We start from the raw sequence: 13,378 nt of genomic DNA, 5'->3' as shown, positions 1-13,378 counted from the left end.
CTTGACTTAGAAATAAACCATACTCTTTCACGCAGAGAAAATAGCTCAGCTTGTTTCCAGTCCAGAGGAGATGATGCCCTTCTCTTATTTTGATGTGATTGTCCATTGCGTGCCCTTATGGGAGCTGGGTCTAACAGCCAGGCAGTGGGAGACTTTAGAAGCCCTAGTAGGTCAGGGAAATCCAACAGACAAGATGGGCTGAGTGAACTGTGAAAAGGTATCATAGCCCAGGGAACTGTTTATAGGGCAGCAGAGCACAGATCTGGAGGTTCCTGGTGCTGCCCCAGCAGCTCCTGGCAGGAGGTCACTCAGTGAATTCAGAGAAGGTAGGAAGTATAGCCAGCCAGGTTCTTTGTTTTCCTGCAATAGACATCCTGCCCTCAGGAAACAAACACATACTCTGAGTGATCCCCCGCCCCCCATGCAGCAGATCCCTCGGTCACAGACAGGAAGAGCCTCGTAGCCCATAATTCTTCGGAGTACTGCTAAATAATGTTTATATGCTGTTTGACTTTGCAGTGTGTTGTGCAATCATGTGTTTGTCTTTCATCCTCAACTCTTTCATATGGTGGACCAAGCAGATAGGAAACTTAGCAATGAAAGACAGTTGCGCTATTCAGCAGAACCGATAGCCTGCACTAGTAGGCCTCGGGGGCCACATGGAAATGCTAGCAGGATCAAAAGCCAAGAAAAATTCTATGGAGATACTAGTTGTATGTGTCAGCAGCTGCACACTGTGGAAATGTATGTGTGTAAGTGGGAACAAGAAGCATCCCCCTTTCAGACTGGCACCATTGTGTGTGGTGTGGCAGCCCTGTATCCCATGTGAAAGGGCCTGCTAATACCATCATTGCCTTCCCAGAACCCTCAATGGGTTGTGAGCCAGGCAACAGCCTAGAATGTTCCCAGAGGTGGAGGGCAACAAAAGAATGTTCCCAGAGGTAGAGGGCAACAGGGGGAAACTGTGGTTGGTTTAAACCATGGTTTATTGAAACAAGCTAAGAACAACCTGCACTTTATGATTCTGGCTTGTTTCAACAAACCATAATTTAAACTAACCAGAATTCCCAGTTCAGATGTAACAAGAAAAACTGGTTAATTGAAACCAGGCAGTGGCAACTTCTAATTTCTTCTTGTGACCACACCAGAGGGGTGTCACTCTAAGGCTTGTTCCTGTGTGGCTAAACTATGTTTTATCATTACGTCTGAAATGGGCAAACAAGTGTTTGTTCTTGAGTAAGCTACTGCACCAGCATGTAAGCCCAAGGCTCATTCCCATACTTTATAAACCATAATTTAGTGTTAGGTCCAAACAAGCCAATGTAGCAGAAGCAGACTTCCGAATCTAAATCCAACTTTCCTGTCTACTGGACCACATTTATCTAGTCTTGATTGTAATGACTGATTGTGTGCAATTGTATGTCAGCTGCTTCTCTGCCTAAAACGGAGCCTCTGTCTGGAATGGGGCCAGAGCAACATATGTAATTCAGGCTGCCACATAAGGGATGCTATAATCTTTCTATTATCTCTTTTAAAAATGCACATTGTTCTCTGTTCAAATAAAAAAAAAAGCCATTAACAGAAAAAAGAGGATAATTGAGAGGACTACATGGTGCTCAAGAAGCATGCCTGTGGGTAATAAAGATATTTTTACTGCTGCTGAGTGGGTTTCTTAATCCTTTAACTTCTGATACTGGCATTTCCTTCACTCTTGCCAAATCTTTTGGCAGAGCAGTCATCAACTTTCCATGTCACTGAAATGTTCCACAGATACTCAAGCCGGTGACCTCAGATGCTTTAATTTGAATTTTTATTCATTTATTACATTTCTGTAGCGCCCTGCATCCAAGGATCACAGGGTGGTTTACAGTATGAAAACAGAAAAATACATAACATGGTGACAAACAAAAACAATAACCCCCCCCCAAAAAAAACAGTTTAAAAGGCCATAGATGGTTTAATTAGCCAGAGACCTGGGAGAAGAGGGATATTTTTGCCTGGCGCCTAAATATATGTAATGAAGGCACAAGGCGAGCTTCCCGGAGGAGTGCATTCCACAAGCAGGGGGCCACCACAGAAAAGGCCCGTTCTCCTATTGCCACCCTCTCGTGGAGGAGGCGCATGCGGAAGGGCCTCAGATGATTATCTGTAAATTGACAAGTTAGCTGACCTTTCATTATTCAGCAGGATAGGGGAAGGTGCATACGCCTTCATTTGACAGGGCTTTGATAAGTTAGTTTCAATATTGTACTGTGGCATTCCTTCCCCAAAGCAACTGTTGTTGACCAGAGGTGCCTAACCTATGGTCCTTCCTATGTTGCTAGATTACAACTGCCATCACCTCTGGTTAGTGACTATGATTACTGGGGCTGATGGGAGTTGGAGTCACACAGCTTCTGGAGAGCAGTAGGCTAGCTACCTGCTGCTTTAAAAAGAAAGAAATGCCCCTGATGTAAAACTGAGTGGTGGTGATTGTGGTGGGGCAATATATATTTGCAAAGCCACAAATATGATCCTCTAAATTTCCCAGCTTATTAAAAAAAGAGAGAGATGATAGCTTGTCTGTGTTGTTGAGTGCACCCCTGATTTTATGCATCATGAAAATGTATGCAACAGACATTACTGTTCTGGGTAGTCCATCATGAAAATGTAGGTGACATGCCAAGTGTTAAACAACCAGGTATCTGCACCTGCTTGAGCCATGGGTGTTTAAAGATGCAGGTGTGCTGTCTGTACTTTACAGGAAACACCAGTGTGCCATTAATTTTCTGATAACAATTATTTTGTAAGTGTAAAGTAGGGGATATAGGCTGATGGAAGTTGTAGTTCAGTAACATCTGGAGGGCCACAGGTTCCTTGCGAAGCCGCTTGTCCAGAGAAAGGATTATTCTGTATTCCCATCCCTTGTACATACAATGTATTACAAGCAAAGAGTAGTACATTGAAGAGAACCTGCAGAGCAAGTGAGTTGGTTCAAAGCAAACCACATAGGAAAGTGCCTTGTACTTTCTGCATTTGTGCATCCAGCTTGGTACGTCCATTCTGACAAAGACTGGCTCCCCAGGTTCTCTGGCAAAAGTCGTTCCTCTCGCCTGCTACTGGATCCTTTCAACTGGAGGTGCCAGGGCCTGAACATGGGACCTTTTTCAGGAAAAGAATATGCTCTATTACTGCAGTGTGGCCTCTTCCCATATTCTACATTGGAAGCAGGAGATGAAGGGACATGGTCCAGCATAGTTGTCTCTTTTTTGGAAGTAGGTATGGGAAGGGTCTATGCACACAGGCCAACTTCTAAGAAAGGAAATGTGTCGCTGAAGCATCAGTGTATATAGTTTTTCTTGAAGCAGCACACACACACACACACACAAACCATTCCCTTGCTGCATTTTTAAATGTGGGAGTTGCTTGTGAGCCTGCTCCAGCTGGTTTAAAATACACTCTGGGAAATGGCCCTCAAGGAGTAAAATCCCTGGCTTTGGAAGTCTGAGAGGAAGACTGCTCATTACACAGAAATGTATGCCATAAAGCTAAGACAGCTGAGATGGAGGGAAAATGGCTGAACAGAAGGACACTTCAACACTCAAAATGATTCCCTCAGCCATTTTCCTTTACATGCCTGTTAGTGCTTTGTTTGCACATGTTTGCATCTAACTTTAGAAAGCCTTCCTCACACACAGACTGGGAGAAAACCAGTAGGGAGTCCAATGTCATAATATGCTCTTCAGTCATGAGCAGCCAAGATGGCGGCATGGGCAGGCAGTGACAGAAGCAGTGCCATTTCCCTCTCATTATTTCCTCAATTACTGTTGAGCTTCATCATGCTCCTCTCTTCACTTTTATATCCCTGCTTTTCCCTATGGCAACCTCAGACATGGAAAAAAAAAATGGGGCCTGTTTGAGCTTACCATGCCCTGTGCTGATTTTATAGATATGGGAGTCAGAAGTAGAGAGGGAGAGAGACACTACCAGTAAATGACTTTAGTCCAAGATATTAAAGCTAATGGCTCCCAGAGGGCAAGTGTGCTCCTTAATCAGTGCTTCTGGGGAACTTTTCATTTGTTGAGCCATCTCCTGCTGATTCACGGGAGGCCCAGGTCTCACTAAGCAATTTGTAGTTTGCCCTTCTCAGGGACTTCAATTCTGAAGGCAAATATTGCAGCTGATTTTTTAAAAGGTGGACCACAGTGGAATTTATTGACAGTAATAACTTGGAACAGGTGGAAAGCCAAAAGAAGGTAGGCATCCTACACCGGATCCTTGTAGAGTTAGCGTTTATCAAAATGACACTAGCTGCATTTAATCGTAACAATAAACTATGGTTTGTCATTACTGAGCGTACTTTGGGCCTGCCAGCTCCTTTTTCCACAGTACATCAATATTCCGCCAGCATCTGGAGCTGTTAGCTAAGGTTAGCATGAGCATCTGAAAGAAACCGCAAACTTCCCCCTCCCAGGTTAAACATTTGCACTTGGCAGTATATGACTTTCAACGTGTTTTCCTTTGCTGTCAGATTTACATGCATTAGGCTCCGATGTATATAAGTTGACCTATTTGCATAGCTGGGCACAATGTTTTCTGTTTCAGTTTCACTCCTTCTAAAGCAGGAAATGGCGGCTGCAGGTGTACTGAGGCTAGGACACAAGAGAGGCCTGTCTGCTTCTGAAAGCAGCTGCCCAGTGTCTCCCCCGCAGTAATGTCTATAGTAATACAAAACACGTGAAGCACGATGAAGTCACATTCTCAGAATAATTCTGTATTCTTTATTAATAAAATGTTACAGAGAAAAGAGAGGAGGTGGCACAGGGCTGTCATTTTCAACTTCGACCACATATATGTCATAAAGTCTAGCTTTAATCCCAGATACCCAAAGAAGCCTAAGAACTGTAGCTTGTGGTGGGTGCTGGGAATTGTAGCTCCATGACAGGTGAACTACAATTCTCAGGATTATTTGGGAGAAGCCATATAAATTTGCTCTAAATGCACGATGTGCGATTTGACTAGCTATAAGTTTTAATGACACCAACCCAGCTCACTGCGGTCCTCTTTCTCCCAGCATGACACTGGAACACATATGGAGAACCAGCATGTAAAATTAGACTGCTAAGCATCTCTAGTTTATGTGGAGTTTCAGAAGTAGAGAAAAACGATTCCTTCTGCCTCCTTCCTGGAGTACCAGTCAGAAACTGAGACGATTGGGTTGCACGATTCACAGTGAGAACCACAAAGTTCCTTATACAGATTCTCATCTCCCCCCCCCACCACCTCCAGTATTTTGACTTTTCCATCACCTGGTTTGCTTCACTCAGGTTCCCTGGGAGATTTGTGTTGCCCCGATACAATAGCAAATGGAAAGAAGTGCTGACAAGGGAGGGAAGGGGCTTTTGTAGGGATTGCATGTGCTGTTCAGCAGGCTACAGAAAATGTTGCCAGCAGGTGCCAAGGCACCACAACGTAGCTCATATCCAGTGGCTGCTCCCACTCCTCTTTGTGCTGTCAGACTGTGCAATATGATATTGCCCCAGGAGACGCTCGATAGAAGAAAATTTAATTATCTAGCCCTTTCTGAAAAGGAGAAGACAGGCACTTTCGAGTCTGTTAACGGTATTTTTAATCAATTGGTGAGCTGAGAAAGTTGTTAAGAGAACTGCATTCTCTCTCCCCCATCCAAATTCCTATGACTTACAGGTCCCGGGGGAAGAAGGAAGAAGCTGTTCTCTTACTGAGAGATTCCATTCAGTATGGACCAGATTTTGCAGATGCTTATTCCAGCCTCGCTTCACTGTTGGCTGAACAGGTAACCAGTTCCATTCCAGTTCACCACCTATGCTTGTATACTAATGCTAATTTTCAGCCCTGTTGGACACACGCCTGTGATAAGAGATGTCTACTTTCCACACAGGGAAAAACCATGAAATTGTTAAAAATGAAGGCAATTCTATACTAACCTAGCCCCAGTTGTGTGTCGGTTTCTGTACCTGAATTATACCACCTGTAGAAATGATGCATTTTATATTGTGGTGGTCCCCCCTCCGTATTCTATATTTTTTTTCTATTCTGTTGCTCAGGAGAAGCATGGAGCTGTGGAGGCAACAGCTGCTAAACTTGCATAATCGCCCACCAAAAGTCTCATGCACGCCAAGGGATGTTAAGCACATTCATGTGTTCCTTGCTGCACGTACAACATGGGAAGCTGTCATTTGTGGCTCATGTATCTCAGTACTATTTGCACAGACTTGCAATATCCGGCAAGAGAATATTTCCCAGCCCTAGTTAGATAATACCTGGGACTGAATGTGGACTTTGTGCATGCAAAGGGTTATAGGATTAGTGTTAGGGTTGGCAAACAGCGTACAACTTTTGAAGATATACCTCTTGCCTGTCCCAATGAGGCAGGTGCCCCATTTTGCAAATATGTAAAACATGTTGGAAGCATCTCTGAAATGCTTTCATTTATTTGTGTTTACTTATGGGAAATTAATGCTTATGTCAGTAAAAGCACTGTCGTAGGCAGGGATCCTTTCTCTCATTCACTGTAGGTATACTGTTACATCTACGTAGGTTGATAAGGCCATATGGAAAATAGTGCAAGGATAAGGAAACCAGGGCTTTGCCTTTGGGATTCTGATGCTGGGTTGCTTTATCATCGCATGCAGAGTTGGGAGCCAGTGCCGCATACTGATTTTTCCTCTTTGCAGGTGGGGCATGAGTAAGGCTGTCTTCATTTTGAACCACCTCCAGAGAATAAACGAAATTAATTGCTCTCAGTGACAACAGACTTAAAAGAGTATGGATTTTCAATACTGTGGAGCACCGGTCATAAGGCCATTAGAGCAATAACTAATATTGAGTCAAAGAGGTTGCAAGTCAAAAACAGTTGTCCCCTAGCAGCAGTAAACTTCTTGTCTGCAACAACGATAGAAAAGGTAATAGGAGAGGCTCATTCTCGATCTGCCTGTTCCCTCAAGACATTATCTCATCTGAGGAGGTAATAACATGAAGCACCAGTAAAGAATAGTTTGGTGAACTGTTAGAATCATAGGTTTGGGTCACTTGTGAACCACCCTGTGATCCTTGGATGAAAGGCGATATAGAAATTTAATCAATAAATAAAATATACGGGTCTTCACTGACTCATCAACTTTTAATTTTAAAAATGGTCCAGGGCAATAGATGTGCTGCAAGTGGATAGCTCAGTCGGTAGAGCATGAGACTATTAATCTCAGGGTTTTGGGGGTTGAACTGGATGACCCTCATGGTTGGGGTTGCCATTGCTCCCAGAACCATTGAAAGGTCCTTCCCCACAACTTTGTAGCATGTGAACATGGTGTCCACATTGTGGGAGGAGCAGCATTGGCTCAGTTGTAAATAGATGAGGAAAGTATCTTCTCTCAGTAGCTACAGGGGAGCCCCAATGTCTTATTAGATCTGATGCTTTTACTACCCACTGGGATGGGAATCACTGATGCACTTCTTCTCCTTCCACCATGGTAACATTCCTCAACGTGGTGCCCTCCAGATATTTTTTTTACACTTTAGCTCCCACCATCCCTGACCATTGGCCATGCTGGCTGGGGCTGATGGGAGTTGTAGTCCAGGAGGGAACCAGGTTTGGGGAGGCTGCACTCTAGCAACATGTGCAGCTCTGACTCCTCCCTATTGCTAATGCCTTCCCTTGGTAGACTGAGTTAGTTTTGGGAGTGCACAGGAGCTGCAGCAAAGGCTCCTTCTGTGTGGTGTGGGGCTTGGCAAGTTACCTGGGGGCGCACGAAGCAGCAGCGCTACTAGCGCTCCCACGCTGCCAGACTAACAGGAGGATCAGGTCAAGCAGTAGAAGTCGCACTCTCTGCAGCTACTATGAAGTAAGCAGACTGATTAATTGTGGGTTCTGGATTTATTTTTATTATAATCTGGGAAAGGGAGGAGGAGGGAGCTTTCTGATTGATTCAGTTGATCCTGCACGGCACGTTTCCCCTTGCAATGTAAGAATCTAAAATGAGCCTTGACGTTCCTTTGCTCCAGTAGTTGTAAAAAGGGGCACTTAAGATTAATGTTCCATGCTCAAGGGAGTTGGGCTGTAAGTCAGCGTAATTACCCTGTCCTCCCCTCGAAAGGTGATTTTCAAATGAGAGCAGACTTGCAAAGGGAGGACGATTACACAAGCCAGTGTTATAGTGAGCCCCAAACTTAACTGCGAGCACTTTGCTGCTTTTGAAGATTCTGTACCTTTAAGAAAAGCCGCTTCTCTGTGATGCTTGTGGAATTCAAAGCATTATAGTGATAGCTCAGAGATAGCATAGAATCATAGAGTTGGAAGAGCCTCTGAGGATCATTTAGTCCAATCCCCTGCAATGCAGGAATATGCAGCTCCCCCTTACGGGGATCAAACCTGCAACCTTGGCATTATCAGCACCAAACTCAAGCCAACTGAGCTATTCAGCATGAGTCTTTTAATTTCAGGGTTGTGGGTTCAAGCTCTGCGTTGGGCCAAAGACTCCTGCATTGGACCAAATGATTATTGTCCTTTCCAACTCTACAATTCTGTTTCTCTTCTGGGTCCCCCAACCCAACGAAACTTGTTCTCATTGGAATGCTTAAGACATCAGAAGTTCAGAAGGCGGTGCTTGATTTGGTTGTATACTGGCAGTAGGCAGCTGACCTTGTGTCTCTGGTTGATCTAGAACAGGGGTAGGCAACCTAAGGCCTGCGGGCCGGATGCGGCCCAATCGCCTTCTCAATCCAGCCCACGGATGGTCCGGGAATCAGCGTGTTTTTACATGAGTAGAATGTGTGCTTTTATTTAAAATGCATCTCTGGGTTATTTGTGGGGCATAGGAATTCGTTCATTTTTTCCCTACAAAATATAGTCCGGCCCACCATATGGTCTGAGGGACGGTGGACCAGCCCACGGCTGAAAAAGGTTGCTAACCCCTGATCTAGAATCAAATGAGGTTTTGCTTTGCTTTTTAATGAAGCCAAAATGGATGCCTTAGGCAGGAATCCTCCTTCAGAAGCATATTGTATTATTGAGGCCTGAAAACTACAATATTATGATTCAGGCAACGTAAATGGGGGTGGTGGAGACTTGGGGACTTCATTGTTTGCAGTTCATGCAGATTTGTTTTGCAGAAAACACCTTCTGGAGTCAAAGGGGCATTGGACACTGCCTTCCAGCTGTTATCCATCTAGCTCAGTATTGTCTCCTGCGGCCAGAGTCCCAACTAGAGGACTCACCCACAACTTGATAGCTGGTCCTTTAACTGGAGATGCCAGGGATTGAACCTGGGACCTTCTGCTTGCAAAGCAGGGGCTCGGAGGTGTGGCATCTCAAGCTTCCCTGCTGCAACCATGGCAAAGCAAAGATGGAAGGCTCATGTAGTGCATTTTAAAGGGCCACAAGAGCTGTGAGGTGTGGGCGCTTTAAAAATCCCTGAGGGGGAGGAACGTAACAAAAAGCGTGCAGGAAACAGCTGCAAGAGCCCAATGCAGCTTCTGCACTGGAAATTAGGAAACGTTGTAGCCAACACCAGTATCTGGGGCCTAAACCAGGAACGTTTTGATCTATGTCTGGGTCCTTCTCTGATGAGCAACTTAGAAAACTATCTTGGGAAGACTTGCCTTTTCGTCCAGGCTTTCCCAGGCCTGTAAGACTGGACCCTGTTTGACATGTCTATATGCTTTTATGTGTTTTTCTATTGCTGTTTTAGTTGCATTTTTGTTTTAATTGTATATTGTTTAAACTGTACATTGCTTAGAAGTTTTTGAAATACTAAGCTGCATGTAAATGCTTTTAAATAAAACAAATATATTTGCTTGGGATGAGTGAACCCACCCAAGTTCCATTCTGCCGAGTTTTCATGGATTGTGAAATGAATAATTATTTTCTGCCAAAACTCCAGAGTGGTACACTTACACCAACAGCCAATTTTCCTTGTGTCCTGAAGACCTTTGTGCCTTGTTAGGACCTAGCAGCTCCCAAAGCTTTTGTCCCTCCTGAAGATTAACAGAAGGAGAATAAATGCTGTAAAATCCTTAAATGTACAGTACAGATATGCTCAGTTTGCATAATTCAGATTCAAAAATCTGAGCACAATTAAATACAAAAGATTTTAGCATGTCATATGCCCCTATCTAGAATATATGCAGGTTAGCTGTGAAAATCTCTCCTGTGGCCTCAGGTTATTCTCAAGCTCACCATGTGTGATGATGATATCTCACACAGCACCTGCCTGCCTACTTCTTGACCCCGATGAGTGCAGACCCTTTCATGGATATGATTCAGCGTTATGCCTCACAGCGCACTGTTCTTTGAAGTGCAGGCGCAGCTGCCATGCAAGCAGAAAGCGTTTCCCTCTCTTCTTGAGCCTATCTGGGGCAGCCGCAGCATCATGCTCACCTTTGAGCATATCACAGGAGCTTCTGTTCTCATGGGAACATTATGTTTCCATCAGTGCTATTAATGTACTTCAGTCTCTTATATGGCAACCCTGCTCTTTCTCCAAAGAGCTCAGAACGGCTTGCATAACATTCCCAAGCAGTCTCCTATGCATTCAGAAGGAAATATCCTGAACCCTTCCCCAATAAGCCCATAAGCATTTCCATGAAAGAAATGTACAAGTAGCCATGAGTAGCGAGGCTGACAGCCCTCTGGGTAACCACGTTTGCTAACTCTTTTTGTGTTAAGGACCAATTAAAAGAAGCAGAGGAAGTCTACCGGGCTGGAATAGAGAACTGTCCTGAGAGCTCCGATCTGCACAATAACTATGGGGTTTTCTTAGTAGACACAGGTAAGTACATACTGCACTGGGGTTATTAGATATATTCTGGTTGAACCAAGAGGGCAATTAGCTTAATCTGTGTAATTCGAAGTGCCCGAAAGCGAATATGCCCATTCTTGTTGCCATCTGTGAAAATGAACCAAAACGACTCAATTTGTCTTTAGTTAACTTTCATATGTGTTGAAAAGTTATTCCCATTTTTGGCAGTTTTGATACCTGCTGCAACCATACCCGAATTACTTCAAAATTGTTCAGCAGCCTTTTGGTCCCCGGTTCAGCTGCTGCTCCTTTTCTGCATTTACCTTCTTTTCCCTCTTGCCCTCATCTGCCCTCACCTCCTGCTGATTAACTTCAGTGACCATTCCGGTTTTGTCTATGATGTTGCAGTGTTACATGTGACTTGGTGATGTCACGGACATTTGTAAATGAACCCACATGGTTCACCACAACCAGAGAGATAAAATGTCAGGGAGGGTAAATGAGGCCAAGCATAATGAAAGGAGAAGAATTGTAAGAGTACAATCCTACACCCCCCTCACCCTCAAACCTTAACAATGGTGTGTGTTAGCATAGTCCCTCCCACCTGCAGAAAGATACATAGCTGGTTATCAGGGCAGGTGTGCAGTGAGCACTAGACATTAAGGTCCTTAAAACCCTAGGTACCTGACAGTGTAAACCTTTGCATGTCTTTTAGAACAAAGCACCATTGAGTTCAAGAGGGCTTATGCCCAGCCAAGCAATCACATGCACACTTTCCCGGGAGTAAGTTCCATTGAACTCAGTGGGGGCATATTTCTGATCGGCATGTATAGGATCACACTGCAAATGAATACATTCATGAGTCAGCATCCACATCGGGTGGTCATTGGAAGTGCGCTTGGAAGGGTTTGCAATTAGCAGTCATGTCCAGCTGGCAACCTTCTTGGTACGTGCTTGTCTTTTCAAGCCAGCAGAGTGTTGTCCTGCTTTCTGTCTGGGCCACCAAAGGGTTGCCTGCCATATCCTGATGGTGATGCACTATGACCTCTTTGAAACCATGTATGCTTCGGCCACTTCCCAGGCTTTCCTGCTGCAGCTCAGTGGTGGCTCAGAATTGCACATCAGCTCCTAGAGGAAGAGTACAGCTGCTACAGAAGAAAACCAGGCTTTGCAGTGGGCTTGTTTTGTCCAAACACAAATGCTGTGACTTGGAAAAGGAGGCACGTATGTTTTCTCAGCAAAGGACTCGTGGCAGAATCCTTTCAGATCCAGCTTCTGTAGCTTCGGTTCCCTCCTTGGCACAAACATAATAGAAGTAGTCACTGCAAATGGCACGTCATACATTGACTTGAATTTGAATAGTGGACCAAGAAAGTAAGCCACTGCTTTTGGCTCTCAGGTTGCCGATTCCAAAACAGACTTCAGACAATTGGCTGAGCTGTTGACAGGGAAGGTTACATAACTATCTGGGCTTCCAACTGCTGCAGTAAGCATTTCTCAGAGATAAAATAAGGGAGAAGGTGCATATTAACACTTCTAAAAGCCACAGCAGGAAAAGTAAATTTTGGTGATCCTGCTGCCTTTGTATTGTGGTGACAGGCACTCTGTGGTAGAAGAACTATCAAATCTTGTGTCCAGCCAGTTTCCCACCATCGAGAGAATATGCTAGTGATGGGGTAGCCAGAGGGAAAAGAAATATGCCAGTGGTATTTCCCCACCCTCAAACCTATTCCTGGGTGGGTTTTGGGGGTAGGATTTGAGGAAATGGGAGAACTTTAGATCCAGCAGATCCAAAACCTCTCCAGATTCATCCTGGCACACATACACTTTGGAATAATACCGCCTTCTCTGTCTTCTACTCTTATTGTGTTAAATAAAATAAAAAATTCACCCATTCTGAAACCTAACCTCTATGAAAGGAGCTGTCTTCTATTTTTTTGCTAGATAGAAATGTAGTATAGATGTTTTCTATATATGTATTTTTAATATCCCTACTTTGTTGGGGTTCGTTCCATTCTCCTCCTCTTAGGCAGCTTATTGTAGCCTCAGAATAGCCCCTGGACACCAAGCAGTGCCAGAGTTGCTTTTCTGTGCTGGGAGAAACTCTTCCTCTTTGCCTTGATCTGCATTCTGCACGCGAGGGCAGGCACCTGCTCCTTAGGCTGCAAGTCTGTTCTCCTCTGCAAAGGTCTTGGATGAGGTCAGGGTAGAGAATCTCAGCGCTTTAAATTTAGAAAAATAAAAAGTAGTTTTCTGAAAAGCCCGCTGAATGCACAGCCTTGCCTCAGGAAGCCTGGATAGGTGATAAAAGGGGCCATTTTTATTCCTTTCACGGACTGTGATTATTAGCATCGTCTCCAAAGTCAGAGGCATAAGAAACACACGGACGGTTTGAGGAATATGTCTCTCACTCAATTTTGCCCTCATACTGTCATATATCTCCTTGCTCCCACGCTCCCCAAAGACGCTTTTGACAGCACATGGGGAAAGCACAGCAATTAAAAGTGCTGGGGATTGTGACAAATCTTTCTGTTGCCATCTGAGCTTTCCTGCCAGCGGAGGTGACTGAGAGGCCTGTCACTGTCAACCCCGACTCTTCCAAAACCGCAAGTTAAGGCATTGGG

General features: G+C 44.5%; 1 protein-coding gene across 1 annotated transcript in view; it reads left to right on the top strand.

Moving 5' to 3' along the window:
- Positions 1-13,378, top strand: part of TMTC1 (transmembrane O-mannosyltransferase targeting cadherins 1) — a 144,695-nt gene that overhangs the window by 112,834 nt on the left and 18,483 nt on the right. Inside the window, exons 13-14 of the mRNA XM_083700118.1 lie at positions 5,686-5,794; positions 10,682-10,784. Coding sequence (XP_083556244.1) covers positions 5,686-5,794; positions 10,682-10,784 — 212 coding nt within the window. The remainder of the gene's footprint in view (positions 1-5,685; positions 5,795-10,681; positions 10,785-13,378) is intronic.

Source organism: Podarcis gaigeae, assembly GCF_964106915.1.
Source record: "Podarcis gaigeae genome assembly, chromosome: 10".
NCBI lineage: Eukaryota > Metazoa > Chordata > Lepidosauria > Squamata > Lacertidae > Podarcis > Podarcis gaigeae.
Note: the sequence above shows the minus strand (reverse complement) of the source record. Positions and strands in the feature narration are given on the sequence as shown.